The 25,884-nt window shown below is 57.8% G+C and overlaps 1 protein-coding gene and 1 long non-coding RNA gene across 2 annotated transcripts; one reads left to right on the forward strand and one right to left on the reverse strand.

Moving 5' to 3' along the window:
• Positions 1-111: 111 nt before the first annotated feature.
• LOC138920737 (uncharacterized) lies at positions 112-2,864 on the reverse strand. The gene is made up of 3 exons (XR_011432451.1): positions 2,752-2,864; positions 1,795-2,666; positions 112-1,541 (listed from the first exon to the last, which is right to left on the reverse strand). It is a non-coding gene; the product is annotated as an uncharacterized lncRNA (long non-coding RNA).
• Positions 2,865-9,371: 6,507 nt separating this feature from the next.
• PLPP7 (phospholipid phosphatase 7 (inactive)) lies at positions 9,372-24,342 on the forward strand. Its single transcript, XM_001498987.6, has 2 exons — positions 9,372-10,653; positions 23,015-24,342. The coding sequence occupies exons 1-2, from the start codon at positions 10,203-10,205 to the stop codon at positions 23,377-23,379; spliced, it is 816 nt and encodes a 271-aa protein (XP_001499037.2). The 5' UTR covers positions 9,372-10,202; the 3' UTR covers positions 23,380-24,342.
• The last annotated feature ends 1,542 nt before the right edge of the window (positions 24,343-25,884 follow it).

Raw genomic sequence — 25,884 nt, forward strand, 5'->3', positions numbered from 1 at the left:
AGCAGGCTTTCCCGAGCTCAGAGCACGCTCTGCCATGGTACTTCTGTCCGCGGTGGGGTGGTGGCTTGGTGGAAACAGTGCAGGGGCGCTGGGAGGTACCAGGACTGGGAAGGTGGGGGTGGGGGAGAGAAGTTTGGGGGGACAGGTCCCTGTGTTGCTCCCTCCGAACTGGGCCTCTGGGTACCCCGATAAGTGGTCAGGCCTGTTGGGCCCCGAATGTGACCAGCGAGATACAAGCTCATCGTTTCATCCACCATCAGCCACCTTGTGTAGGAGGTCTGTTATGTGTATTTCACAGAGCAGGAATCCAAAGCTGGGAGACTCAAAGACTTGCCCCAAGGCCCCAGCCTGGCAGGTGTCGCAGCTGAGACTGGGACCCTGGTGGTCTGAGTTCAGAGATTCAAAAGGGGTTTGACCCTGACTGCAGGGTGATGGCTGGGAACCTCTCTAAGCAGCCAGTGGCCCCACCCCCACCTTGCAACTACACCCCAGGGAAAGCCTGAGTGGTTTGTGACATGAGAAAACCTGGCAGCCACAGGACAGCCATGCCCTCCCTCCTTAACTCTGACTTCCAAAGGTGCCCACAGCCCCGCACAGGACAGGTGGTTCTGGCCACCCCCAAGCCAGAGCATCCTGTGAGCCAGTGAGGACAAGGGCTGGAGGGGGAGGGACTGGCCACTTGGAGGTCTCTGAGCGATGATCAGCCTGGCCAAGTGAGCCATCTCATACCAGCATCAGCTCAGGCCACAGGCAGGAAGTGGTCACTGCCTTGTCCCCAGCCACAGCCCTGCCCTCACCCCGCTCGCTGCCATGGCCCTGCACCCAGCCTAGCAAGGACTCGTCCCTTTCGAGTCCAGCTAGTAGGCAGCTTATTTCTAGTCCCACTGACTGAGACCAAGGCGGGGTGGCCCCCATGACCTGTTTACTGCCCCATGGTACAACCCTAGACAGCACAGGTCTCCTACCCACCCCATGTGAATTTCCATTTCCAGGAAGAAGGCTTCCCTGGCCTCTTAACCCACTGTAGCCTCTCCCTGGCGTGAACTCATGGCCCCCCCAAAGTATTGTGCCCTCCTGGGATTCACTATGGCCTTCCACACCTCCTTTGCCATCAGGTAATTATTAGGCTATTCAGTTTATATATAGGTAAGATATTAACTTTTAGGGTATCCATCTCATCTCCCAACCCCTGTCACCTCCACTGCCTGGAACAGAGCAGACCCCATTGACCAGGATGCTCCTGAAGGGCAGGGATGCCATCCTGGCAACAAGGATGTGGGTGTGCCACAAACATGTGCCAAGCTGCACATCTTTCTCATTTGATGTGAAAAGAACAGGAGCCAGGGCCCTAACCTGCCTCACTCAGTGGCCAAGTTGCTGGGGATGGATCGCCTCCGTGTCCGTTGGAAGTGATGTTACTCGCCTCAGCCCTGGGCTTTGCCTGGGTTTGTGACAGTAATGCTGAAGCACCTGCTGTGTGTCTGGCGCTGCCTGAGCGAACGCTGTCTCCTTTACCCTTCACCTTGACCGCGGGAGGTGGGCTGTACAGAGAGACCCAGGGGTCAGGGAGAGAGAGGGGTGGGAGAGATCAGGCAAACCCAAAGCCCACACTCGGCTCCTCCTCCAGGCCGCCACCCTGGCTAGCTGGGCCAGCCCCTCGGAGCCGGGACGGACCTGACACTAGAAAGCCCTGTCTCTGGTAAGTCCTAGCAGAAGCCATGCTCAGGTGCCTGCAGGGTGGGAAGACGCCCCTCCCTAACCTCGGCCCCAGAGCTGCCTCCCCTTCTGCCTCACCCCTCTCCAGTGTTTTGTCTCGGGCTAGTTGGAGGGCTGGTCTGCAGGAGGAGGCCCAGGCAGCGTCCGTGGGCCTGCTTGCCGGCCCCTGAGCTGGGAACTGGCTCCCCCAGGGCCAGCCCTGACCGATGGAGGGTCTGCTTGGGCTCGGCTCACGCGTGCATTCCGTCCCAGCTCCTGATGAGTCTTCAGGGCTCTGGCTGCCTGCCCAGCTCTCAGGCCCCTCTGTCCTCCTGCCTCCCCACGCAGCCCTTCTTCCTGCTCAGCATTTTCTGGAGCCCTGTGGGTGTTGGGCACAGACCCACAGCTGTCTCAGCATATGTAGAAGGCCCACGATGCGTCCACATGAGTGTGAAGTGCTGGCATCTGCCAAACAGAGGAAAGGGGCGGCTGTTTGACATGCCCAACACCACAGGGACACACACTGCCCCCCAGACCCCTCCCCTCCCCCAGAACTCGGTCTCCGCAGACTCCTCTGCTGTGACGTCACCAGTGACGGGGACAGTGGAAGGGTCAGCCCCAACCCCCGCCTGGAGACGGTGAATCCTCAGTATGACAACTTGGAAGCTCAAAGTGTTGTCAGTGGGAGAACAAGGTCCCTCAACTCCCCGCACATGGCCCAGAGAGGTCCTGAAAACACAGACACACAACAAATCAGAGTAGAAACAACATGACCCCATGCACCAGGGTTTTAACACGCAGCCCCAAACGAGTCGAGAGCCCTCCCAGGTCTGCGGAAAGAGCGGATGCAGCTTCTCCTCACTGAGCATCCCTGTGAGGCAGGGCCTTCGCACACGTCATCTTCTCGGCCCTCCACAGTGACCCCTGTGCTGGATCCTATGACGACCCCATTCTACAGATGACACTGAGGCCTGGGGAAGAGGGAGCGTGGGTTGAACCCGGCAGCCTGGCTCTGAGCCCCGGAGGCTGGTGGTTTGTGGCAGCAAGTGCTCTCACCAGCATTCCCTGCAGTTGAAGGGACCTTGTTTTCAGAGGCCAGTGGAGACAGTATTCAGGCTTCTTCCCCCTCATGGACCAACCTGCATCTCAAGGCTGCAGCTGGTCCTCCAAGAGCTCTCGGCCTCCACGGGTGTGTTTATCATGAGACCGCAAAGGCATTTCACCGAAGGGAGAAGCCTTGTTCTGCAGATGGAAATGTTAATGCTGGAATTCTGTTGCCCCGGGAGACGGGGTTCTCTCCGAAACTGTTTGGGACCAGACTGGAAGCCAATGGGTGAGGCTTGGAATGTCCACCTGGGAGTTGGGTGGGCAGGGCCGGAGGGCTAGGCGGTGGCTTGGGGGTGGGGGCGGGGGGCGGGCAGCAAGAGGCAAGGAGGCTGCAGGGCCCCCCTGGCGTCACTGATGCGCCTCGCTTCTGCAGGGAGCAGGCTCAGCCCGGCCAGGTTAGCGCAGACGGGACCTTGGAGAGGGCTGGCCCCACAGCCTCCCCTGCAGATGGGGAACACAGGCCTAGCGAGGTCATCCAAGGAGGACTCTGGGACTGGCACCCAGGTCTCATAACCCCCAGATGAGTGACGACGTCACTCTCCATTGAGGGGTAGTGGCCTGTTGTTGGGAATGGCTGTGTGGCTCAGGGCACTGGGGCGGCCACAAATCTGGAAGCTCAGGTCTTCTTGTGACCCTGGCCACAGGGTCAGAACCATGTTTCTCCCAGGCTGTGCAGGGCTTGGGACTTCTCAGCTGGCCTCCCCATCACCCACACATGCATGTGTTCCTTCCCCAGTATTGACTGGGCAGCTGTGCTGGGCTGAGTACTCAGGAAACACTGGAGAATGCAGCCAGGGCTGCGACAGACAGGTGTGGTCCCTGCAGCCCTTACATCCCCGTGCGCCAGAGCGATGTCAGGGGATAACTCCAGGAATGATCGGTGGAGGTATTAATTAATATAAATAATAAATAGGTACAATTCATACTCAGAACGGTTACGAGTATGTATCGATTGCTATAAATCAGGGCGCGTACAAGGAAGTCCCTTTGGTGTGTGCGTGTCCAGTATCGAGCTTGGGGAGGAGAGGGCAGAGGAGGCGTGTTCCGGGGGGGAGTGTGATGGTGTGTGTGAGTGAGCATATCACAGGTTAGAGTGTGTGAGTGAATGTGCGACGGTGTGAGTTTGTGTGTCTCTGTGTGTGAGGGTATATGTGACAGTTGTGTGTAACTATGTGTGAGGTCGGTCCAAAAGTAAGTGTATATGCCCATGAGTGTATGCTGTGTGTCTGTGAGGGCATGTGTACATGTGTCCATGGGGGTACATGTATGAGGTGGGTGATGGTGTGAGTGACCGTAAGAGATGTGGGTGTAGATGAGTGTGTGCATATTGTGTATGACAGTGTGTGCTTTGTGTGAGGGTCTCTGTGAGAGTGTGTGAATGCATAAGGATGTGTCAGAGCGTGTTCCGGTACTGTGAGTGTGTGTCGGTGTGAGTGTGCGTGATGGTGTGTGTCTGAATGTATGTCTGTGAAGATCTCTATGAGCGTGTGTGTCTATGGGTGAGGGTGAGAGGATGTGGATCTGAGGGTGCATGTGTGGTGGTGAGTGTGCATGAACACATTTGTGGGTGTGAGTGGGTATATTTGAGTGTGTGCATGTCTGTGTCTGTGCCTGTGGGTGTGTTGGGTGTTCTTTCAGGGAGGGGCGGGGTATGGTATCTAAGGTCCCCGCGGGATGCAGATTCCGATGGCGGAATCGAGGTCCCTAAGGACGGGGGACGGGCTGCTTCTCCCAGCCTCCCACAAGGGCGGTCCCTACTGGGCCCCGTCGCCTCCCGCCGCCTGCTCTCTCTGCCCCCCTGGCCCGGCCGCCCCATCGGAGCCTCCAGAGCTCCAGTTCTGAGCGCAAAACGCCTTCTCCTCCCCGGACGGCCTCTCCAACGCACAGCTGTCCCCCCAGAGCAGGAGCTGAGCTCGGCGGCGCCCCGAGGCCAGGCGGCGGGAGCTGCAGCGCCCACAGACCCGGCCCGGGCACCGGCGGGGCTGAGGATCCCTCCGACGCGGGGGGACGCGCCGCCGCCCCCGGAGGCTGCTCCGGCCAGGCCCGCGCCCCGCCGCCCGCCGCCCGGGGAGCACCGAGGCGGCGTCGCAGGCCGGGCGCGGCCGGGGATCGGGTGTGGCACTGGGAGTTCTCCAAGGTGCTAAAATAAACCCGGCGGCGGATCAGGTTTCCCGACCTAAATAACCCGGGAGCGGCCTTGGACGTGCGAACCGAGAAAGCCGTCAGGGGCGGGAGCGCCTGCGGGGGGAGGCGGGGATGGAAGACACTTTCCTCGGGGCTCCCTCCCACTCCTGGCGGGGGACCCCGCCCCTCCCCCTCCCTCCTCTCGCCTCCAGCTGTGCGTATCCGCAGCTGCCGCCCCAGAGCGGAGCTCCGCACACACTCTCCTCCCCTTCCCTTCTGGGGTCATTATCTCGAATAACCGGCCTCCTCTTGGCCTGGTCTTTGATAGCGAGGTTTGCGGTAGATTAGAGGCCAGGCTCAGGAATCAGTCATTTATTCATTCAATAGCTATTTATTGAGTGCCTTCTATGTGCCAGGCACGGCCGAGGCACCTGGTCCCATAAGCCAGCGAATAGACAAGAGTCCCGGCCCTGTGGGCTGACACTGCTAGAAGGACACAGGCCAGGAACACATACACAGTGTGGCGTGTTAGAAAGGATACAGGCTGAAGGAAAAAAGGAAAAGAGCAGAAGAGGAAAGGAGTATCGGGCTGTTGTTTCAATCCAGGGGCCCCGCTGGCTCCCTCGACGGCCCGGATGGAATTCCTTCACCTTGACTTCAGTGTTCTCATGTGTGTGTAGACGGAAAGCCTGCCTATGAAGCTGCTGTGACCAGTTAACATGGAGACGTAGGGACGTGCGCTTTGCTCTGAGTCTGGCAGAGCAAGTGTTAAGAACAAGTTAATGAGAAATATGCTTATTAATATTAGTAGTAAATCTATCTTAAAGACTTAAAGACAACAAATAGCAAGTGTCTACGTGCACAGACTGCTCTAGATCCCACGAAGCTGCCAGAAAACCTCTCTTGATCTCAATAAGAGGGAGGCCGAGTACGCAAGTGTTTAGGGCCAAGGACTTCTGGCTGAGACTGCAATCTGAATCCTGGTCTGCCTCTTAGCAGCTGTGGGTCCCGGCAAGTGACCTCACTTGGCACCCCGCCGCTCTCTCGGCGATGGACAGAGCTGGAACAGGAAGGTTACGTGGATAAGGCCAGGTGGGGCAATGGTGCAGGGGCGGCCAGGTGGTCTGCGGGCATGGGGCCACCTCAGAGTCATCCTTGCCCTTCCCACTGGTCCTTGCATGGGGCCTAGCACACAGCAGGCCTCAAGAAGTGTTCCAGGAATGGGCAGGTGAGTGAGTGAGTGACATAGGAGGCCAACCAGGCAGGGAACAGAGAAGCTGTGGGACACATGGCCAGGAAGACAGCCCACAGGCTCAGAGTTACAGGGACCAGCCGGCCCATGTCCCAGATCTGGCCCTGACCAGCTGCGTGGCCTCACAGGTGATGTCACACTCTGGGCCTGCTCTTCCTCATCTCTAACGTGGGAAAAGGGTGGGTGGACTTGCCCTGAAGTATCTTTGATCCCATCAGGCTCCCCCAGGCCTGGGTGCTGCAGTAAGCCGCTCAGGTTGGCCCATCAGATCTCATGGGGGTGCCCCCGAGCACACTGTTTTATTCGGCACTTGCCACTTTAACCACTTATTTATATTGTGCTTTAGTGCATGGGGTGTATATGCAAGGATGGCCATGGCAGAATAGTTTTGAATAGTCACAGAAGAGGAACAATCTACATATCCAGCAATGGGGAATGGCTTATATAAAGCATGGCCCATCCACATGACAAAGTGCCAAGGAACCATCAAAAAATGATGGGTTGTCATGGAAACATGGCCAGGTTTATAATAAGTGAGAAGCATGGGTTATTTTTTTTTTAAGGTTGGCCCCGAGCTTATATCTGTTGCCAATCTTTCTTTTTTCTTCTTCTCTCCAAAGCCCCCCAGTACATAGTAGGTCCTGCTAGTTCTGCTATGTGGGATGCCGCCTCAGCATGGCCTGTCAAGTGGTGCCATGTCCACGCCCAGGATCCAAACCAGTGAAACCCTGGGCTGCCGAAGCAGAGTGCGTGAACTTAACCACTCGGCCACGGGGCTGGACCCCAGGATTGGTTGTTTTTTTAAAGCGTGTATAATGTGACCATATTTTTAAATGCATATTTGTATATTTATACAATACATATAGATATAGTTTGTTTAATATATATTGTTCCTGATTATTTAATACTGGGTTGTTGTAAAATATTTTGATAAGTGGAACTGAAACAACTGAGCATCCCTTTGCACCCTGACAGCTCGCGGGTTGACAGTGGTGGTCTCTGGGCAGTAGCATTAGACCTATATCATCCATATTTATTGAATTTATTGCAGTAAGCATGTAACACTTTGGCAGTAAGAAAAAATAAAGCTATTGGTAAAATTATACTGTTTCATAAACTGGCTAGTTATTTCGTGGGTGTGTATCCTATCTCTCCAACTAGGCTGCAGGAAGAGATCAACGAAAGCATTGATTCAATGAATGAATGCACTCTCAGGCTCTTGAGAAGGGAGACCGTGTGGCCTGTGGTAGGTGCTCCTAAAGGGACGGGGCTTGCTTTTCCGCTGCCTGAGAATGTGAACACGGTAACCCCCCTTACAGGGGGAGGAGCAGGTCTCGGTCTGAGCCCTTCACACTGTCTTCTCACCAGCCCTCTGGGGGGAAACAGAGGTCAGAGGGCAGGCAGGACTTGCCTGCAGTCACTCAGCTAGAGGTGGCTGAGCCAGAGTTTGAACGTGGGGCTGTCCCACTCCAGAGCCCATTCTTAACCACTCCTGGGCCAGAGGCCAATCCGACTCCATGGCCTTCCCCAGTGTGGAGCCCACTGTGGCCCTCAGAACATGCTGGCAGCTCTGGCCAGACCAAGATGCTGACACAGCCGTCTGGGTATTAATAGCCCCTATCTAGGCTGGGCTCTTGTGCCCCTCCTGAGGTCATCCCGGGTCATGGGCCCCACCTAGGGAGAGTAGGGTGATACCCTGGTGGAGAGGTGAGCAAGAATGTCTAGGGCCCTGTGACCCAAGGAATACAAGTCTGGAGGCCCTCATGTCCCACCCCAGGGACTGCTTGATCTCCCCTCCTTTGGGCCTCCCAGCTGGAAGCCTTTGATACTCTGAGCCTTAGCTTCCTCCTCTGTACAATGAGGATGACAGCACGACTTCACAAGAAGGTTGGTTCTATGGGGTCAAGGAGCTAAAGCCCATGGAGAGCTCAGTACACTGTCCGCTATCCGGGCCTTCTGTGCACGTCTTCACGCACATCTGTCCAGGGTCCGGGATGAGGGAGCACAGGCCATCATGGCTACACCCAAGAGGCAGGATGTGCATGTGACAGTCTGGGACATCCTCCTCTGTGGCTGTGTGGTCTGAATGGAATACTCTGGAAGAGGCATGCCAGGGGATCTGCAAGGAAATAGGACTGAGGGCTCCTGGAGTCTGGCTTCACTCCAGCCAGGTATGGGGTGGGGGTCAACCATGGGGGTGGGCCCTTCTGAAGGGGGCACTCAGAAAGGAGAGAGGACTGGCCCTCATTCATTAAATGGAATCAATTCCTAACCAGTAGGGTGGAAGGCTCACCATGTGGCAGGAACCCTGCTCAGCACTTTACAAACATCATCTCGGTGACCTCACCACAACGCTTGGAAAGTGGACCCTATTATTCTCATATTACAGGTGGAAAAACCAAGGCCCAGAGAGGCCAAGTGACTTGCCTAAGCTCCCACAGCTAGTTGCTGGTGGAGCCCCAGGTCATCCCCCATCTCTCTGACCCTGGAGCCCATGGCCGGTCCCCTGTGGCCAGAGAGCACTAACCCCCACCACAGGGAGCTTCCTGTTCTTGGGAGGCTGTGGGGTGGGCCTGGGTCTTCACTGGTGGGCTCCATGATTGGTAGGGCAGCTGCGTCCTCCTGCCTCCATCCCGGCTGGGCAGACGGCCTCGGCTGACCTGAATGGTGAGACCAGGGCATTCACTCCTAACTCTTCTGGTCACTATCAACCAGTGGCCTCATCCTCAAGCCCAGGCCAGGCAGCCCTAGAAGGAGCGTAGGGACTTAGGGTGCCTGCAGTCGCCCAGGTGGGTGCAGCGAGGCTGGACTCAAAGCCCGAGTCCTCACCTGGCCCTCCTGGTCTGCCCTCTCTGGGTTTGCAGCCTCTCTGGCCCCTTTCACTACGTGCACCCGCCACACGGGCCTCTCAGGCCTCACGTGGAGCAGGTTCTCCCCCACCTGGGGCCTCCCACCTGTTCCTCCTTCCTGGGGGAAGCCCTCCACGCCTCCCAGGCTGGCCCCAGGGCCCTGGTTCTGCAATCCCGCCACACGCCTGCACATTTGCAATCATTGACGTGTGTCATTTGTTTACTCCCCACTGCACTGTGGGTTTCCAGGGACAGGGAGGGAGTGTCTCGTTCGCTGCAGTAGCACAGGCACCCAGCCCGGCGCCAGGCTCGCGGGAACTATTTCTGGGTTGCCTGAAGCTGCTGTTGTGCTCCTGTCCTTCACAAACTCCGGGCGATGGAGGCAACCTCCAGGGGACAGATACACAGACACTGATTCATTACCCCTCCCTCTCCCAGAAATCAAATCTTACAGATGGCCGCGGGATGGGACTGTGGTGCCTTGGAGACAAATTCAGGACTGATTAAAAAAAAGAAAAAACCCAGCTTGCCAGCTTAATGAAATGCTGTCACAGAGGGGAGGAGCTGGGCCTGGCCCCAGCGGACCCAAGATGATGCTGTCAGTGACGTCGTTCACTCCATCTGCTGTCTGGAGAGGCCTTTGCCCTGCACTCCACTGTCCAGTCCGTGGGGCCGGGTCCAAGCTGCCCAGGCCAGTGGGGCAGGCAGGCCTGGCTCTCAGGGGTCTGGACTGGTCAGAGGAAGCTGGTAACAGCAGGAGTCAGTCTGGGGCCCACGTCTGGGGCTCTGGCTGGGGGCACAGTGAGGCCGGGGCAGCAGCTGGACTACATTTCCCAGAGTCCTTCAAAGCCCGGGAGTGAGCCATTGGAAGATTTAAATAGCCCAGGCCCGAGGCAGCCAGGCCGCAGCTGTGGACTCGTCCGCCTCCCCGGTGGCTCCATTGGTGCTGGCCCACACTGGTGGGCTCGATTGGCTGCCCAGCTGGCACTGACGTCCCCTTGGAGCCTGGTGGCAGCCGGAGGTAAACAGCCATGTGCAATCCTCCACTCTATATTTAACAGCGGCCGCAGAGAAGACAGGGAGGCAGGGAGCCGTGGCGGCTCTGGGATAGCTCGTCTTCGGGGAGAAGGCCCTGCTGCCGGCTTGGCACCGGCCCTCACACTGTGAGCGTCACCATGCCAGCCTCCCAGAGCCGGGCCCGCGCCCGGGACCGCAACAACGTCCTCAACCGGGCCGAGTTCCTGTCCCTGAACCAGCCCCCCAAGGGCGCCCCGGAGCCCCGCAGCTCGGGCAGGAAGGCCTCAGGCCCCTCGGTACAGCCCCCAGGCCCTGGGGACGGGGCCCGTGAGCGGCGCCAGTCGCAGCAGCTGCCGGAGGAGGACTGCATGCAGCTGAACCCCTCCTTCAAGGGCATCGCCTTCAACTCCCTGCTGGCCATCGACATCTGCATGTCCAAGCGGCTGGGGGTGTGCGCCGGCCGGGCCGCGTCCTGGGCCAGCGCCCGCTCCATGGTCAAGCTCATTGGCATCACGGGCCATGGGATCCCCTGGATTGGTGGCACCATCCTCTGCCTGGTGAAGAGCAGCACGCTGGCTGGCCAGGAGGTACTCATGAACCTGCTTCTGGGTGAGTGCGCCCGCCGCCCGCCACCTACCCGCCAGGCTCTGGGAGGGAGCCCGCCCCGCCCTGGCGAGGACCAGTGGGGCCCTCAGAAGCTGACTGGAATGATCTAATGAGGTTAGGCAGGAAGGGTGCTCCAGAAATAGGCAAGCCTCTGGCTTGGGGAAGAGAGAACCAGGGATGCACAGACAAGGGCCCCCTGTAAAATGGGGGCCTTGAGAATGGGGAGACGCTGTGGGAACCCCCGAGAAAGGGCCTTGCTCTTGGCAAAGTGCACCATGGCCCCAGAGGCAGCTTGGAGGAAGGCTGGGGGCTGGAGGCAGTGGCCTGGAGGGAGATGGCCTGGGGTCTGGTGGGGTTCCTGGAGCGGGGTATCTCACTGTGTAACTCCCACCCCATGGTCTGGGGTCCTCGAGGTCATCGGCCACTTGCAGGCAGTGCAGGTGTGCTGCCCCCATGCCCTCCTGCTCAGTTCAAGGACCCTGCAAACTGCCCAGGATTCTCCCATAGGGCCTGGGGGTGCAGGGGGTCCGATCTGGGGCTCCCACCCACTCGTGGCCTCCTGGAGGACTTATCTGCTGTTTCCCCAGGTGAGTCTCCAGCGGAGAGGGCCCAGTGAGCTGGTCCTTTGGTTTGTTTTTCCAAAGTCTTTGCCACCAGTGTCTTTTAGTTGAGCACTGCCCTGTGCCAGGTGCCACGTGGGACCCATGTGGAAGGCGGGCCCTCACCTCCCCCTGGCCCCCGGCCGGTCCACCCTCCAGCACCTCCAGATCCCCCAGGTGCTCAGGGAACCTCTGCCTCACCCTCCATGCTGGGCCCACGTTGATCCCCTCGCCCTTCCTGGCATGGCCACCATTTGGGGTGCAGGTGGGCAGGGGTCTCAGACACAGCAAACACTGGCAAGGGTCCTGGTTCCTCAAGGGCTGTGGGTGGGACCACTGAGAACTGCGGTCCCAGAGGAAGTTACGAGGACATGTGTCTCCCCACTCGGGTCTCAGGGAGAGTGGGGCTGGACGCTCCGCGGGTAGGCCGGGGGAGGAGGAGACGGCGGGGTCTGGCACCGTCGATGTGTTCTCGTTCTTACTACTCAATTATTCACATCACGTGACTTGTTATTTAGCCCAAATCAATGGTCCCACATGACGAGGGCTGTTGACATTCCCACTTTACAGGTTAGGAGACTGAGGCTCCGGGAAATAAAGCCACCTGGCCCGGGCTTCGGAGCTGGAGGTTTGTACCAGGTCCGCCTCACATCCAGGCCTGTGCTCTTTCCAGAGGCTGTGCCGTGGGCTTGGGAGGGAGACAGAGCGAAGTGGCTGAGGCCCTGGGCCAGCGGCTTCTGGGGGCAGAACCTGCTCTATTATCTGAGGTTTCCCCGCTGTAGCTCCACACACAGCAGTGGCTCAAGAATAGCCTGCTGCAGGTTAGGTGGCCTGATGTCAAAGGTTGTCCCTCTCGTCCCGCTTCCTAGACCCCGTCTGCACGTCCCTCCTGTGTGACGGAGGTGGTGAGGCGGGACTCGTCCCTCGTCCAGTCTTTACGATGTGACCGGTTCTGTATAAACCACATCATCACTTCAAGCCTCCCCACAAGAGAGAAGCTGCTATCCTGCCCCACTTAAAGAGGGGAAACTGAGGCATGGAGAGATGACTTGCCCCCGTCCTCCAGCTACTGGGCGGTGGGGCTGGGATCAGAACTGGGAGAATTGTACCTTGTTGAGATGAGGTTTCTGGCCCGTTCCAGCCACCAGCTGCTGTGGCACAAAGTGTTTGCTCCGTGGGACAAAGAACCAGATTCAAGTACCTCCCTTCCTGAGTGAGAATGACAGTCACTGCATGTTTCTAAAAACATCATTTATTGGGCTTTATTATGTACCAGATACGATGCCATGAATGTCCCATATTGCATGATTTTAAAATCTTTTTAATGACCCTATGAGGTTAGTATTAATACACCCATTTTACAGATGAGTTAACTGAGGCGCAGAGGGACTTGCCCGTCCCACACAGCTGTAGGTGGCCAGTCCAGGAGCCAAATCCAAGTCCTCGGGCTGCAAACCCCTCGCCTTCGGCTCGCCGCCATCTGCCGGCCAGGTGGACGGCCCATTTCACAGAGAGACCACGGAGAGATGAGGGCCTGGCATGAGGCCGCTCAGAGCAGGCAGGGTGGTCACTTCGTGGGGATGTGGCCCCAGCCCCTCCGCTTCATGGGAGAAAGCTGCTCCAATAGCCCAGGCGGGCTCTGAGCCCACAGCTCCGGCCCGACCCCCCAGGCCGGGCTCCCGGAGCCGTTCTCCACCTGCAGAAAACAGACCATCCGCTGAGCACCAACTGCAGGGTCCTGTCTGTCCTTTAGTCTTGGGGGGACCTGGGGGCCTTGCAACCCTAGAGTGCAGGCTCTGCAGTCCGAGTGGGCTTTGTCCAGATCCTTGCTCTGACCCTTACTTGCTGTGTGAGCTTAGTCAAGACACTTCCCATCTCTGAGGTTCAGTCAGCTTCCTGATCTGTACCTGGGGCCTCAGGGCTCTGGTGGGGACTCACAGGGAGCCGGGGAAGCACATGGCACAGTGGGTGGCATGTGGACATGCCCCGGGGGATGGCCGACACCACTGTGGTGGGAACTGTAGGACCTGGGTAGGGGGGCGGTGAGGGAGCCCTGCCCGGCCCAGCCACTTCAAGCACCAGGGCACCCAGCAATTCCTGGGGGCAGTCTCTGGGCCGGAAGTAGAGGCCTCCACCTGTCCAGTTGGGGCCAGGGCTCCCGTTGGCCCAAAAGGGGCAAAATCAGGAGCCTTGGGCAATGGGAGCTCCAGCCCCTGAGCCTGGAAAGAGTCCCAGCTGGGCCAGGAGGAAGCTGTCTGCACTGCTCCCTGGGTCCCCTCCCCCAGGGCATGCTGCCCAGCCTCTGGAAACCTTAATGCCAGGAGGGGTCTAAGCAGCTGGCAAAAGCTTGGGCTCCAGAGTGGGCCAGACCTGGGTGCAGTCCCAGCCCTGCTGTGGGAACTCGGGCAAGTGACTGTGCCTCTCTGAGCCTCATTTTCCTCATCTGTCAAATGAGTTGCTGGGATGCTTCATTGCAGAGTTATACACACTGCTGGACAGACACTCATGCCAGGTAGCGCTCGTGTGGCCGTGATCGTCACCGTCACTGCCGTCACCATTATCGAAAGAAGTGCCAGGTCCAGCCTCCCTCCGGATCCCCTCCAAGCTTTAGACACCTGTGAGATGACCTGGTCCCCTCCTCCGCCCCTCCCCTGCAGCCCCTGGCTGGATGATTCCAAAGGGAGCCAGGTGGCAGGTGACGCAGGCCCATGCCTGTTCACCAAGCCCATCCTGGCTTCCTCACGAGCATGTCCTTGGTGGAAACGGCCTCCGGGTCTTCTTGCCATGATCTATAAAAGTCTCTTTATGGAGATTTTCCTGCTTATGAAAACTAGACACTCTTCTTTTTCTATGTCACTTTGTTTATTGTGGTAAACTATACGTAACATAAAACATCATTTTAACCGTTTTTAAGCACACAGTTCAGGGGCATTAAGCACATTCACATTGTTGTGCAGCCATCACCACCATGCGTCTCCAGAACTTTCCCATCTTCCCAGACTGAATCTCTGTCCCCATCAAACACTCACTCCCCATCTCCCACCCCCCTGGCCCCCGCCATCCTCCTTTCTGTGTCTATGAATCTGACTACTCTAGGGACCTCACATAAGTGGAATCATCCAGCGTTTGTCCTTTCGTGTCTGGCTTATTTCAATTGGTGGCACAATGTTCTCAAGCTTCATCCATGTTGCAGCAGGTGTCAGAATGTCCTTCCTTTTTAAGGCTGAATAATGTTCTATGGTGTGGATACACCACATTTTTTTTTATCCGTCATCCCTCCGTGGACACTTGGGTTGCTTGCACTGTTTGGCTATTGTGAATGATGCCGCTATGAACACGGGGGCAGAAACACCTGTTGGAGTCCCTGCTTTCACTTCTTTTGGATATATACCCAGAAGTGGAATGAGTGGGTCAAACGGTAACTTTATGTTTAACTGTTTGAGGAAGCTCCGTACTGTTTTCCACAGCAGCCACCCCATTTTACATCTCCACCAGCAGGGCACAAGGGTTCCCATTTCTCCACATCCTCGCCAACACCTGTTATTGTCTGAGTTTTTGATCATAGCTATTCTAATGGGTGTGAAAGTGGTACCTTGTTGTGGTTTTCATTTGCATTTCCCTAGTGGTCAGCGGTGTTGAGCACCTTGTCATTACGTTCTTATAGGAAAGAAAATCTCAAACGTTACAAGGACAGATCATGGAAAAGTGAGCATCTCCCTTTGACCCCTCCCAAGGAGTAATCTCTGTTGCAGTCTGGGTCACTGGCCTCTGGATTTTTCTCTGTGCACAGACTACATTATCACGTGCTTCTAAAATGACCTGCAGGGTTTCACCCAGCGCCACCTGGTTCTCACAGGCCGTGATGGACCTGCTGGGCTGTGCACTTCCGGTTGGAATCCTGGTCTCGGCCCCACACGTCCATTCACATCAAGCGTGAGGGGTTCAGACGCCAGAACCAGCCTCCTCAATCTTGCGGCAACGCCGCGCCCCCCACAACCACCGACCCGCCCTCCCTGCAATGGCTCGCTTCCCCTCCCCCCCCACCCCCCCACCCCCCCCACCCCTGCATATAATCTATTCTGTCAGCTCTCCCACCCCGGTCCACTGGCTCCTGTTCCCTGGGACAGCCTAGGCGACAATCCGTCCACTAGGCAGGCATAGCCTGTCCCTAATTGATGGATATTTAGACTGACCCCAGCCTTCACTGTCAGGAACCCTCCTGCTGCAGACGCCCGCTCCGCAGAGGCAGAACGTCCCTCCCCTTCCCCGTACCCTTCTCCCAGCTTCACTTCTCATCATCTCAGTGGGGCTCAGTGCTACCGGCGGCCCCTCCGGGGGCCCTTGGCTGCCCCCCGCCCGGGTCAGGGCCCCCTCATGCACTGTCATGGCAGCCGCCCTTGCAGCTAACACAAGAAATGAAAGAGCGAGGAGTCTGGCTCTGCACTGCCCCTGCCTCAGACCCGGTCCCAGCAGAGCCTGGCAGTCAGCGGAGGGATGGCATGGTGTCCTCAGACTTCTGTGCTGACTATCTTGATTTCCTTGTACCCTGACAGTCTTTGGAGATAGATAGAGGCGGCATTAGTGTCGAGATTCTTCAGGTGGGAAATGGAAATCTGCCACGTTACAGACCTCGCTTGGAATCACTCAGGCCACGGGAGACAGGGACCAGCCAAGCCCCTTGTGTCAGCCCCCTGAGTGCTGAGGGTGGGGCACTGGCTCTGGCTGGCGGCAGGGGCTGCCCTGGTCAGGAGAGATGCTGGGCGTGTGCACATGTGTACGTGTGCACGCGCACACAAACACACACACACTGCTCACACCAACAGAGCGGAGGTCCCAATGCTAAAAGACTGGAGTGTTCCTGCCTCCCCTCGGGATTTCCTTCAACCCAACCACTCTGCTCACTGCCGCCTCCCCAGGGGCTGTGTCCTTCTGGACCAGTGCACTGGTTTTTAAAACAGCTTTTGCATGTGTGTGCTAAAATACACGTAACGTAAAATTTACCATTTCAACCATTTTTAAATGTTAAAATTCAGTGACATTAAGTATATTCATGCTGTTGTGTAACCATCACCACCATCCATTTCCAGAACTTTTTCATCTTCCCAAACTAGAACGCTGTCCCCTTTAAGCAGAAAGCCCCCATTCGCATAATTCACTTGGCATAGTGTCTTCGGGGTCCCTCCGGCCCTCGGCTCCCCGTAACCGCTTTTCCACTCTCTGCCTCTATGAATCTGTCCATTCCAGGGACCTCACAAAAGTGCAGTCATGCAAGATTTGTCCTTTTGTAAAAAATAACTTTTAAAAAAATGTACAAAAGTAATGCGTGTTTGTGGTTAAGAAAAATTTTAAGTGCAGAATTTCAGAAAGACAATGAAAGTCACCCTGATCCTCCCACCCAGCGAGAAGCACTGTTAACATTTACTGTGGTGCCGTCCAGACTTTTTCCTCTGCATAAAAATGCATTTACATCTTATTTTACAAAAATGGCATCCTGCTGTAAATCCTGTTTGGTAATTGGCCTTTTCCACTTAACAAACCTCATAACTCTCCTTCGGCAGCTATAAATACACACCTGCCTCGTCATTCGCAGTAACCCCGGCGCGCGCCATTGTCTAGACTTGGCCACAGTTTGTCCCCTCTGTCTCCTGCTCAAGGGCATTGGGTTGGTGTGCGTGTTCCAGCGTGATGAAGAATGCTGCAGTGGACATCCTTGACCGTGAATCGTGGTGGACATCCCTAACGATTTCCCACCGAGATGTTCCTACAAAGGGGAGAGCTGAGGCACGGGACACATGAAAAGACGCTGAGTCTGAAGCCAAACACCCTTCAGAAAGTTTAGGCTGGTTGAGACTGCCCCACAACACGAGCAGGCTGGTTCCCCACCTCCTGGAAAAGCCGGAATGAGGGCATAGAGGCGGGATCGCTGCCCAGGGCAGAAGGGCTAGGACCCCTCCTCCAGGCCCTGAGAGACGCCGCCTACAAACCTGTCCCTCACCAGCCAGCAAGGGGCCCCTTGCTGAGCCCACAGCCCCCTCCTTCCGACCCCCATCTCAGCAGCTGGTCCTACAGTGAAAGGAGCACAAGCTTGAAAGGGTCATGAGAGTCATCCCAGGCACCCCTCTGCCTCCGGGCAGCCCCACCCCGCCACACACAGCCACGCAGAGACAGGCAGCCTCAGGAGGAGCTGATTCCGAGTCCCCCACGAGAGCAGGTCTTTTCTAAGAAAGCTCCGGTTCCTGTCTCTCCCTGGTGACCCCTCTCCCCAACTCCAGCACCCTGGTTCCTTGGCCAGCACTGGACCCCAGGGTGTCTGGGATGGGGGAGGAGAGAGGGCACCCTCTGAGGACAGGGAGGCCGCCAGGACAGCAGGGCTTCAGAATAACTGTGCTTGCTGCATGGGGGGCTCAGTCATCTCAGACGCCACCTCGTGAGTGGGGCTGAGGGTGGAGATTGCCGCGGGGACGGCATGAGAGGTGCTGGGGCCGAGCCCTGCCCCCCGGGCACCATTGATGGAACACTTGCTGCACGAGGCCCTCAGAGCAGCTTCCAGGAAGATCCCCCGTCATCAAGGAGGGGAGGGAGGCTTGGAGGGGTGGCCGCGCCAAGGGCATGCAATTTGCAAGCAGCCGACCTTGAAGCTGGTCTCTGATTCTGGAGCCCAGGTGTATGGCTGCCGCCCTAGTTGACTGCAGTGAGTGGAGGCTGGGGGAGGTTAGGTGACCTGCCCCGGTCACACAGCAAGTCAGGCGGCACACAGCTTTGGCCACTCTCCTAACCCCCGATCTTCCTGACGGACGGACCTTCCCCATGGGGTCCGGGAAGGAATGTAGGTCAAGGAACCCGACAGGGCCATGTGAGTGGAATTGACGGAGCCTTGAGTGATGGTGCCATTTGCTTCTATTTCTGGGCCCCAGATAACTTGCTGACGGTGTCAGGAGCACAGTCACACCAAGGGCCGGCTGTGGCGCTGGAGGAGGGGAGAGCGGCCTGCATGGCAGCAGGAAGGGGCATGGTGGTGGGAGGCCTGGCAGAGGCCATCGGCTCTGCTGGAGAGCCAGCCTGGGTTTCAGCGTGTGGTCCCACTGCCTCTTCTACCTCCAACCCTCAGCACCAGACAGACGGACAGACGGTCAGACGGCTGCAGTGTGATGAGGGGACAAGAGCAGGGGCCCATCATATGTGTAAAGGAATTATCTGTGTCGCCATTCCCTACTGCCAGTCTCCCCCCGTGGCCAGATGGCAGCCCCTGGCCTGGCCCATGCCTGATGTACTCAAGAACCGGCAATGCCCAAGAACTGGAGGTCAAGAGAATGAACGAACCAGGCACGGATGGGACGGGCCAGGCTAGCTGATGGTCCCCAAAGGGCACGGGGCAAAGGGGCAGTATCCACCTCATTATGGCCTCAAGAGGCAGAAGCAGACAGAAACAGCAGCAGATTCCCAGAGGCCCAGATACGAGGTTTTCTAATCATGGGACCGGGCAGCCTCAGAGGCCTCCCTGGGGACCAGGGGAGCTTCCCCCACCCCCCCAGCTTCCCCACAGGGCTGCCTCTTCCATCTGCTTCATATACTGAGTCTTTGTGTGTGCTTTCATTGGGAGAAAAATGTTTGCTGCTAAAAAATTGGAAACGTGTTCTTGGCCTGTGGATCCTGACGGCCCATGAGGAGAGCTGGGGCACCTGGGGAGGTCGAGGCACAGCCCTCCTGCCTTCAGCCACCGCATCAGAGTGAGCCCTGAGCCCGCTGCATCCAGCAGGCAGCCCAGAGAGGTGCGGCTGCTGCCCCTCCCTCCTGCCTCCTCCTTGCAGCCCCAGCTCTCTCCGGGCGCCTGCAGGAGGATTGACGCTTGTCTGGGAAGGCAGATTTAAACCCGCAGGGACTCGCCGAGTTGCTGAGCCTTGCGTTTTGGCTGAGAAACTTGGTCACCAATTGCACAGATGACCCACATCTCAGGGTCACGTTTTGATCTCCCTTGGGCGGTCCTGGTCCTCATTGACGCCCCCCCCCCCCAGACCCCAGCAGCCCTCCTGGCACCCAGACCCTGGCCAGCCACTGCCCACCAGCCCCTGGGCCCCAAATCTCTGACTTTCCTTCAGGTGGTGGAGGTGTCAGAACCCGGGCCAGGTAACTTTGACTCGGAAACTCCGAGAAGGACACCCTTTCACCGACACACCTGCTCGCTGCCACCCAGCCTGCGGGGTCGGAAAACCTTCAAGTGCTTCCCGGGGTCAGGCCAGGCTGGGGCTGAGGACCCATAGCACCAGCTGTGCCCCCCACACCACGCGCCTGGCTGCGCTGAATGCTTCCCAGGCGTGAACGAGCTCCTTTCGTCCTGCCACAGCCCCTCTTACAGGTGGGGAGACCGAGGCTCTGACAAGTGAGGGGACTGGTTCTTCATTAGCAGAGCATCTGGGACTCGAGCCCCACCTGTGACTCTGGAACCTGCACTTTTAACCCCCACCCCGCGAGTTGTCCCCTCCCCAGGCAGAGAGAGCCTGTCAGCCAGGTGAGGGAGCAGCCTTGGCCTGGCCTCCTGCCTCAGCTCCTCGGTTAGGCCAGAATCCCAGGAGTCAGATGCAGCCGCCTGTCTCCAGCACCCACCTACCCTGGGGATCTGGCAGTCCCTGGTCCCTCTCTCCCCCCAGGACTGTGACCTCCTGCAGGCTCCAGATGGCTCCCAGCCTGGGCTTGGCCTCCTTGTGGCTCAGCAGCATGCAGGCTGGCTGGCCACATACCTCCCCGGCCAGCCGCCTCCTGGGAGGCCTGGGCTCCTGGGAAGAAGCTGCCATGGAAATGCCTGTCTGTGGGGGCATATAGGACAAGATTCCCTCCCTCCCTCCCACAGGCTCCTCCCCTCATGGCTGGGCAGCCTCTCCATCCACCGCCTCCTTCTCCTGCCCCCTCCCTAGCTGGCCGGGCACGTCGCAGGGTGGACAGACATCAGCCAGACTGTGGCTAATGAGAGGGGCAGGCCCAGGAGAGGCCAGGGGTTCAAATCCCAAACCAAGAGCCCAGACTGCAAGGAGCAAGCCTGCGGAGGGCAGGAAATGAGGAAGGCCGGGAAGTTCTGCATGAACAGGGGAGCGCAGTGCCATCTGGGAGCAGTCTGAATGCCCAGGGCTGTAGCTGTTAAATGAACACACCAGGTGCCTCATGCTTACAGCTCGGGGAGTGGGCCAAGACTTTCAAAAGCAGGTTACAGAGCAGCATGTGTAGAGCATGTTACAGCTTTTATTAAATCTACGCTCTATAGATGGATAGAAGGTTCCAGAACAGTGGCTACTCTGGGTGGCAGGATTACAGGTGACTTAAAATCTCACTTTTACTTACAACTAGGATATACGACCATGTAGTGGGGCTTTGGGGAGGAAAAAAAAGTGGAAGATTGGCAACAGATGTTAGCTCAGGGCGAATCTTTCTCTGCAAAAAAAAAAATATCTCACTTTTGTTTTCTGCTTTGTAAATCTTCTGCAGTGAGCATTTATGGTGTCATTTTTCCCCAAAGTTTTTTGTGTTGGTTTCTGAGCAAGAGCGGTTGCAGGCCAACAATTTTGACATGGGCTGCAAAGTTCCTGGGCGAGCTCTTTTGATGATAATCCTCCACCAATAATTCTCCGGCTCTTCCTGTGCGCCAGGCACGTGGGGGGACCCACTTGTCCCCGCGTGCTGGGACATCACTGTTTTAGCACTGAATGTCTTGTGTCCTGGAAACCCCTCTGTCCCAGGCAAACCTGGGACGGTTGGTCACCCTGCAGGCGCCATGCCACGTCCCCTCCAGGAGGTAGGTACCATGATCTTATCTTACAGATGAGGAAGGTTGGGTGACTTGTCCAAGGTCAGACCGCAGGGAGGCTCCAGGCCCGGGACTTGAACCCAGGGCTCTGACTGACACTCGTGAGTTTCGCCACTGTACCACAATGCTGGTTTCCCCTTATGTGTCCCCTGAAGAAGGGTTTCCACGTGCTGTGACCTCATTGCAGCCTCCAAGGGCCTTTCTAAGGGTGGGCGAGGCTTGCCCAGAACCCCTACATTGGCTGTCCCCGGTGCCACCGTGATCAGCTGGGTGAAACTGGGGCCTTGGCGTCATGTATTCATCTAATGGCACAGAGAGGCAGAGTAGCCTTTCCAAGGCCACACAGCAGGGTGATGGTGGAGGCAGGATGGATGGAGACCCAGGTCTCCCTCATGTTCCCACAACGGGGAAAGAGACCCGCCCTCTGGCTCTGTGCCCCAGGCCAGTGACTCAAGTGATACTTGGAGTCTGCCACTCTGTCTGGTCCTGGGGATAAACCTATGAACCAAGAGATAGCCCTGGCCTCCAAGAAGCAGTGGTGAGGGCGGGGCGAGAAGCTGACACTGAGCACCTCTCCACCCAGCGACCTCCTTAGTCGCAGCTGAGTAAGTGCCAGGAGGAGAAATGTGACGTGTTGGGAATGTACTATTCAGGGCCTGGCCTGCCTGGAGGTCAGGGAAGGCCTCCTGGAGGAGGTGACATTTAGGTTCAGGCCTGAAGGATGAGGGGGAATAAGTCAGCAGCGAGGGAAAGGGTGGAACATTCCAGAAAGAAAGAGCAGCAGGTATGAAGTCTCCAAGCTCCAAGGCTCTGTCGCGTCCTCTGTAAAATGGGGACGACACGCCGCAGCTGCTGTGGAAAATGGTTTCGTGGTTCCCCGAGAAGTTACACATAGAGTCACCATTTGATGCAGCCAGACCGCTCCTGGGTTTGTAGCCACAAGAACGGAAAGCAGGTCGTCAGCAAACACTCACACACGCTTGTTCATCGCAGCACCATTCACAAAAGCAAAAGGCCTAAGCAACCCAACTGCCCATCAATGGATGATGGATAAGCAAATGCTGGTAGGTCCAGACGGTGGAATATTACTCAGCCCTGAAAAGGAAAGGAGCACTGACACACACTACAACAGGATGGCCCTCAAAAACACAACGCCACGTGCAAGAAGCCAGACGCAAGGCCACACACTGTCTGATTCCATTTATATGAAACGTCCAGAAGAGGCAAATCCATAGAGACAGACAGTAGACGGTGATGGCCAGCGGCCGTGGGAGGACGGGGACTGCCTGCTTAACGAGTATGGAGTTTCCTTCTGGGGTGATGAAAATGTTTCCGAACTAGATACAGGTGGTGGTTGCACAACCTTGTGAGTATGCTAAATACTACCGAAATGTACACTTGAAAACGGTTCACTGTGTGTCACATGAATGTCACGTCAACTTTAAAAAGATGGCGGGTGGTAACATCTCGCTCTCAGGGCAGGCGGAGTCCTCAGTGAGGTCCTTTGAGAAAGATCACCGGCCCAGGGACCCTACAGATCCTCCAAGGGGCCCGTAGTGGCCCACCAGAGCCCTGGTCACCACTCTCTCTCTCTCAGTGCCTTTAGCAAACGCCTCCCAGCCGTGAGCAGACAGGGCCCTGGCCCTCATGGAGCGCACGCCACAGTGGGGGAGAGAGTGCGTGACGTGGCAGGTGGTGAGAAAGGCTGTAAAGGAGAAGAAAGCAAGGAGGAGGGGTAGAGAGCGATGGGCTTTTGAGAACAGGTGGGCAGGAAGGCCTCTCTGCCAAGGGAGTGAGGGCGCGTGAATGTTCCCAGGGAAGGACAAGTAGAGGGAACAGCACGGGCAAAGGCCCTGAGGTGGGAATGTGCCTGAAGCCAGTGCGGCTGGAGGGGAGACAGCGAGGGAGGAGGGAGGGGAGACGAGGTGGGAGGCATTACTGACAGTCCCTCGGGCCCCTCTCCTGCCCACAGCCTTGCTCCTGGACATCATGACGGTGGCCAGCGTGCAGAAGCTCATCAAGCGGCGAGGCCCGTTCGAGACGAGCCCCAGCCTCCTGGACTACCTCACCATGGACGTCTACGCCTTCCCCGCCGGGCACGCCAGCCGCGCGGCCATGGTATCCAAGTTCTTCCTCAGCCACCTGGTGCTGGCCGTGCCCCTGCGCATCCTGCTGGTGCTCTGGGCCTTCTGCGTGGGCCTGTCCCGCGTGATGATCGGACGCCATCACATCACGGACGTCATCTCGGGCTTCATCATCGGCTACTTCCAGTTCCGCCTGGTGGAGCTGGTCTGGATGTCCTCCAACACCTGCCAGATGCTCATCTCCGCCTGGTGAGCCGCCACCTGCGGCTCCGGGGCTGGGGTGGCTGGAGAGAGGTGGCAGGAGGAGGCAGGGCCCACAGGGGAGGGGTGGACCAGGCGCCCTCAGCTCATCTTCCTCATCTTGTTGGAGGCTGGTGAACTCAGGTGGGCCCACCCGCGGACTGGCTTATCCAGTAGCACCCGGTGCTTTCCTCGGACTCCCAGTCGCCCTGGGCAGGCCTCGGCCCAGCCGTGGGGACAGCCCTGCTTAGCTTCTGCTCTGGAGACAAAAGGCGAGAACCAAGATGGCGGGCAGAGGCCGAGCCTGTCTTGTCCTTTCCTCGTCATGACTGTTGAGTTCCTGGCCATGCCCACCACGCCACAGCACGATGCTTGGCCAAATACCCCCACCCACCACCCAACACAGGTGCCGTTGCCATTAACGGTCATCGATAGCTTAGGGCAGCACTTTCCAAAGGGCACCCCATGGACACTAGCCACCGGACACTAGTCTGCAAGATGCTTTAGGAAGAAAAAGGGTTTTGTGGTCAAATAAATTTGGGAAATGCTGCAAACTCTGCCCCATATTGAACATGCACAAGGGCTGTTATTGTCAGAAAGGCTCTGACAAGTCCTGCAGAAAAGCTTTGTGTGGAACCTTGTTTAACCCATGCTTCCTAAACTGATTTGACCACAGAACCCTTTTCTCATGGAACAGCCATTAACCCCCCAAGGAACCACCATGTCCTCAAGCATGTGTTGGGAGACACTGCCCAGGAGCCGAAGGGCCTGAGGCGCGAGCTGGCCTCTCCCGGTGCCAGGCCCTCAGCCTGGGGAGACCAGGTGTCCAGGTCACCGCCTACGGAAAGCCCATGGCCATGGGCATCGGTGCCACTTTGGCCCCCAGGGGCCGGACTCCGTGTGACCTAATAGGTCGTTTCCAAGTCAACCGTTATGGATGTGCATTTCCTGTGACAATACAGATGACATGCGATCAGACCCTGTCCCGCGTGGTTTTATCCTCGGGGGAGTGTCCAGCAGGAGTCTGTGAACGTGGCGGCTGATTTCTTCGGCCCCAGTCGGGCCATGGTGTCAGGTGGTCAGGGGCAGTGGACTCCTAGACTTTTCTAGGCTGCTTGGTCCTCTCCCTGAGGTCACCGTCAGGGGCCCCTCCATTCCCCTAGGCCCCACACAGGTCGCTCTGCCCAGGGCCTGGGTCGTGGACAGTTGAAGGCCCCGCTGAGATCTCCCCTGGGGGCCAAGACCCTCTCTCACTCCAGTCTGAGGAAGCTCGTTCCCTCCCTGCTGGCCTCGTCCCTGCCCCCGAGGAAGCGGACAAGGGACAAGGCAGACACAGTCGAGCCGGAGGGGAGCTGCAATGAGGGACATGCAGGGCCCTCAGTGCTGCGATCAGGTCCCAGGGCCCGGGCCCCGGGGCAGGCGAGATGGTGGAGATGAGTGGAGTGAGCCAGGAAGGCGGGGAGGAGTGTTCTGGGCAGAGAGAATGGACGGGCGAGGGCCAGGAGGCAAAAGGAGCCGTGCCTGTCACAGACGAGTGGGACGCTCCAAGTGGCTGCACCCAGAGTGCAGGGTCGGGGTAAAGATGTGTCGGGCTGAGGCTGAGGCTGAGGCTCCAGATACCTGGAGCAGGTGCTTTGTGTGTAGACTCATCGATGCCTCTTAACAACCTCATGACGTGGGGTGACGAACGTGCCCATCGTATGGATGAGAAAACTGAGGCCTGAGGGGGGAGGGGACTTGCCCAAGGTTGCCCAGCCAGGCGGCAGCCCCGCAGGGTGGGAATCGGTCTGTCCGTCACAGCCCACGGCCCGTAGTCCCCCAACTCCAGCCTCCTGCATGGGGCTTTGTGCGGCCCACAGGAGGGGAGACAGGGATGAGCTGGCCATTGCTGCCGACAGTGCATTCGTCCCCTAACGAGCAACCGCAGCCCAATGGTTTAAAACAACAAATTTATTCTCTCACAGTTCTGCAGGTTAGTAGTCCCAAATCAAGGCGTCAGCAGGGCCTCGCTGCCACCGAGACCCTGGGTGGAACCCTGCCTCGCCTCGTCCAGCTCCTGGAGGTGGCTGGCATCTGGGCGTTTCCCGGCTGCGGGGCGTCACTCCAGTCTCTGCCTGTCGTCACGGGGCCTTCTCCCTGTGTCTGTGTCTCTCCTCTTCTTATAAGGACAGCAGGCCCATTGGACCAGGGCCCACCCCACTCCAGTATGACCTCATCTTAACGTACATCTTAGTCACATCTGCAAAGACCCTGCTTCCAAATAAGGTCACATTTGTAGGTCCTGGGACTTAGGATTTCAACATGGCTTTTGGGGGAACACAATTCAACCCATAACACACGGGATCCTTTGGGGAGGAAAACAACCTCCTCTCCCGGCCGGCGCCTCTGGGACAGGGCAAGGGTGCCGCACGTTCCCGTCTGAGGGCCCAGCTGTGACAGGAGGGGTGTCGGGGGCTCCCGGGCACAGAGCTCTCTGCAGGCCCAGCCCTCAGGCTTGACTACCTTCCCCTCCTGCTGC

This window comes from Equus caballus, chromosome 25, assembly GCF_041296265.1.
Source record: "Equus caballus isolate H_3958 breed thoroughbred chromosome 25, TB-T2T, whole genome shotgun sequence".
Taxonomy (NCBI): Eukaryota; Metazoa; Chordata; class Mammalia; order Perissodactyla; family Equidae; genus Equus; species Equus caballus.

Excerpts from the sequence above, each read along its gene's own strand:
- PLPP7 (XM_001498987.6), top strand. The coding sequence starts at position 10,203 with ATGCCAGCCTCCCAGAGCCGGGCCCGCGCCCGGGACCGCAACAACGTC. Across the intron at positions 10,654-23,014 it reads ACTCATGAACCTGCTTCTGG|CCTTGCTCCTGGACATCATG; the intron begins GTGAGTGCGCCC and ends TCCTGCCCACAG.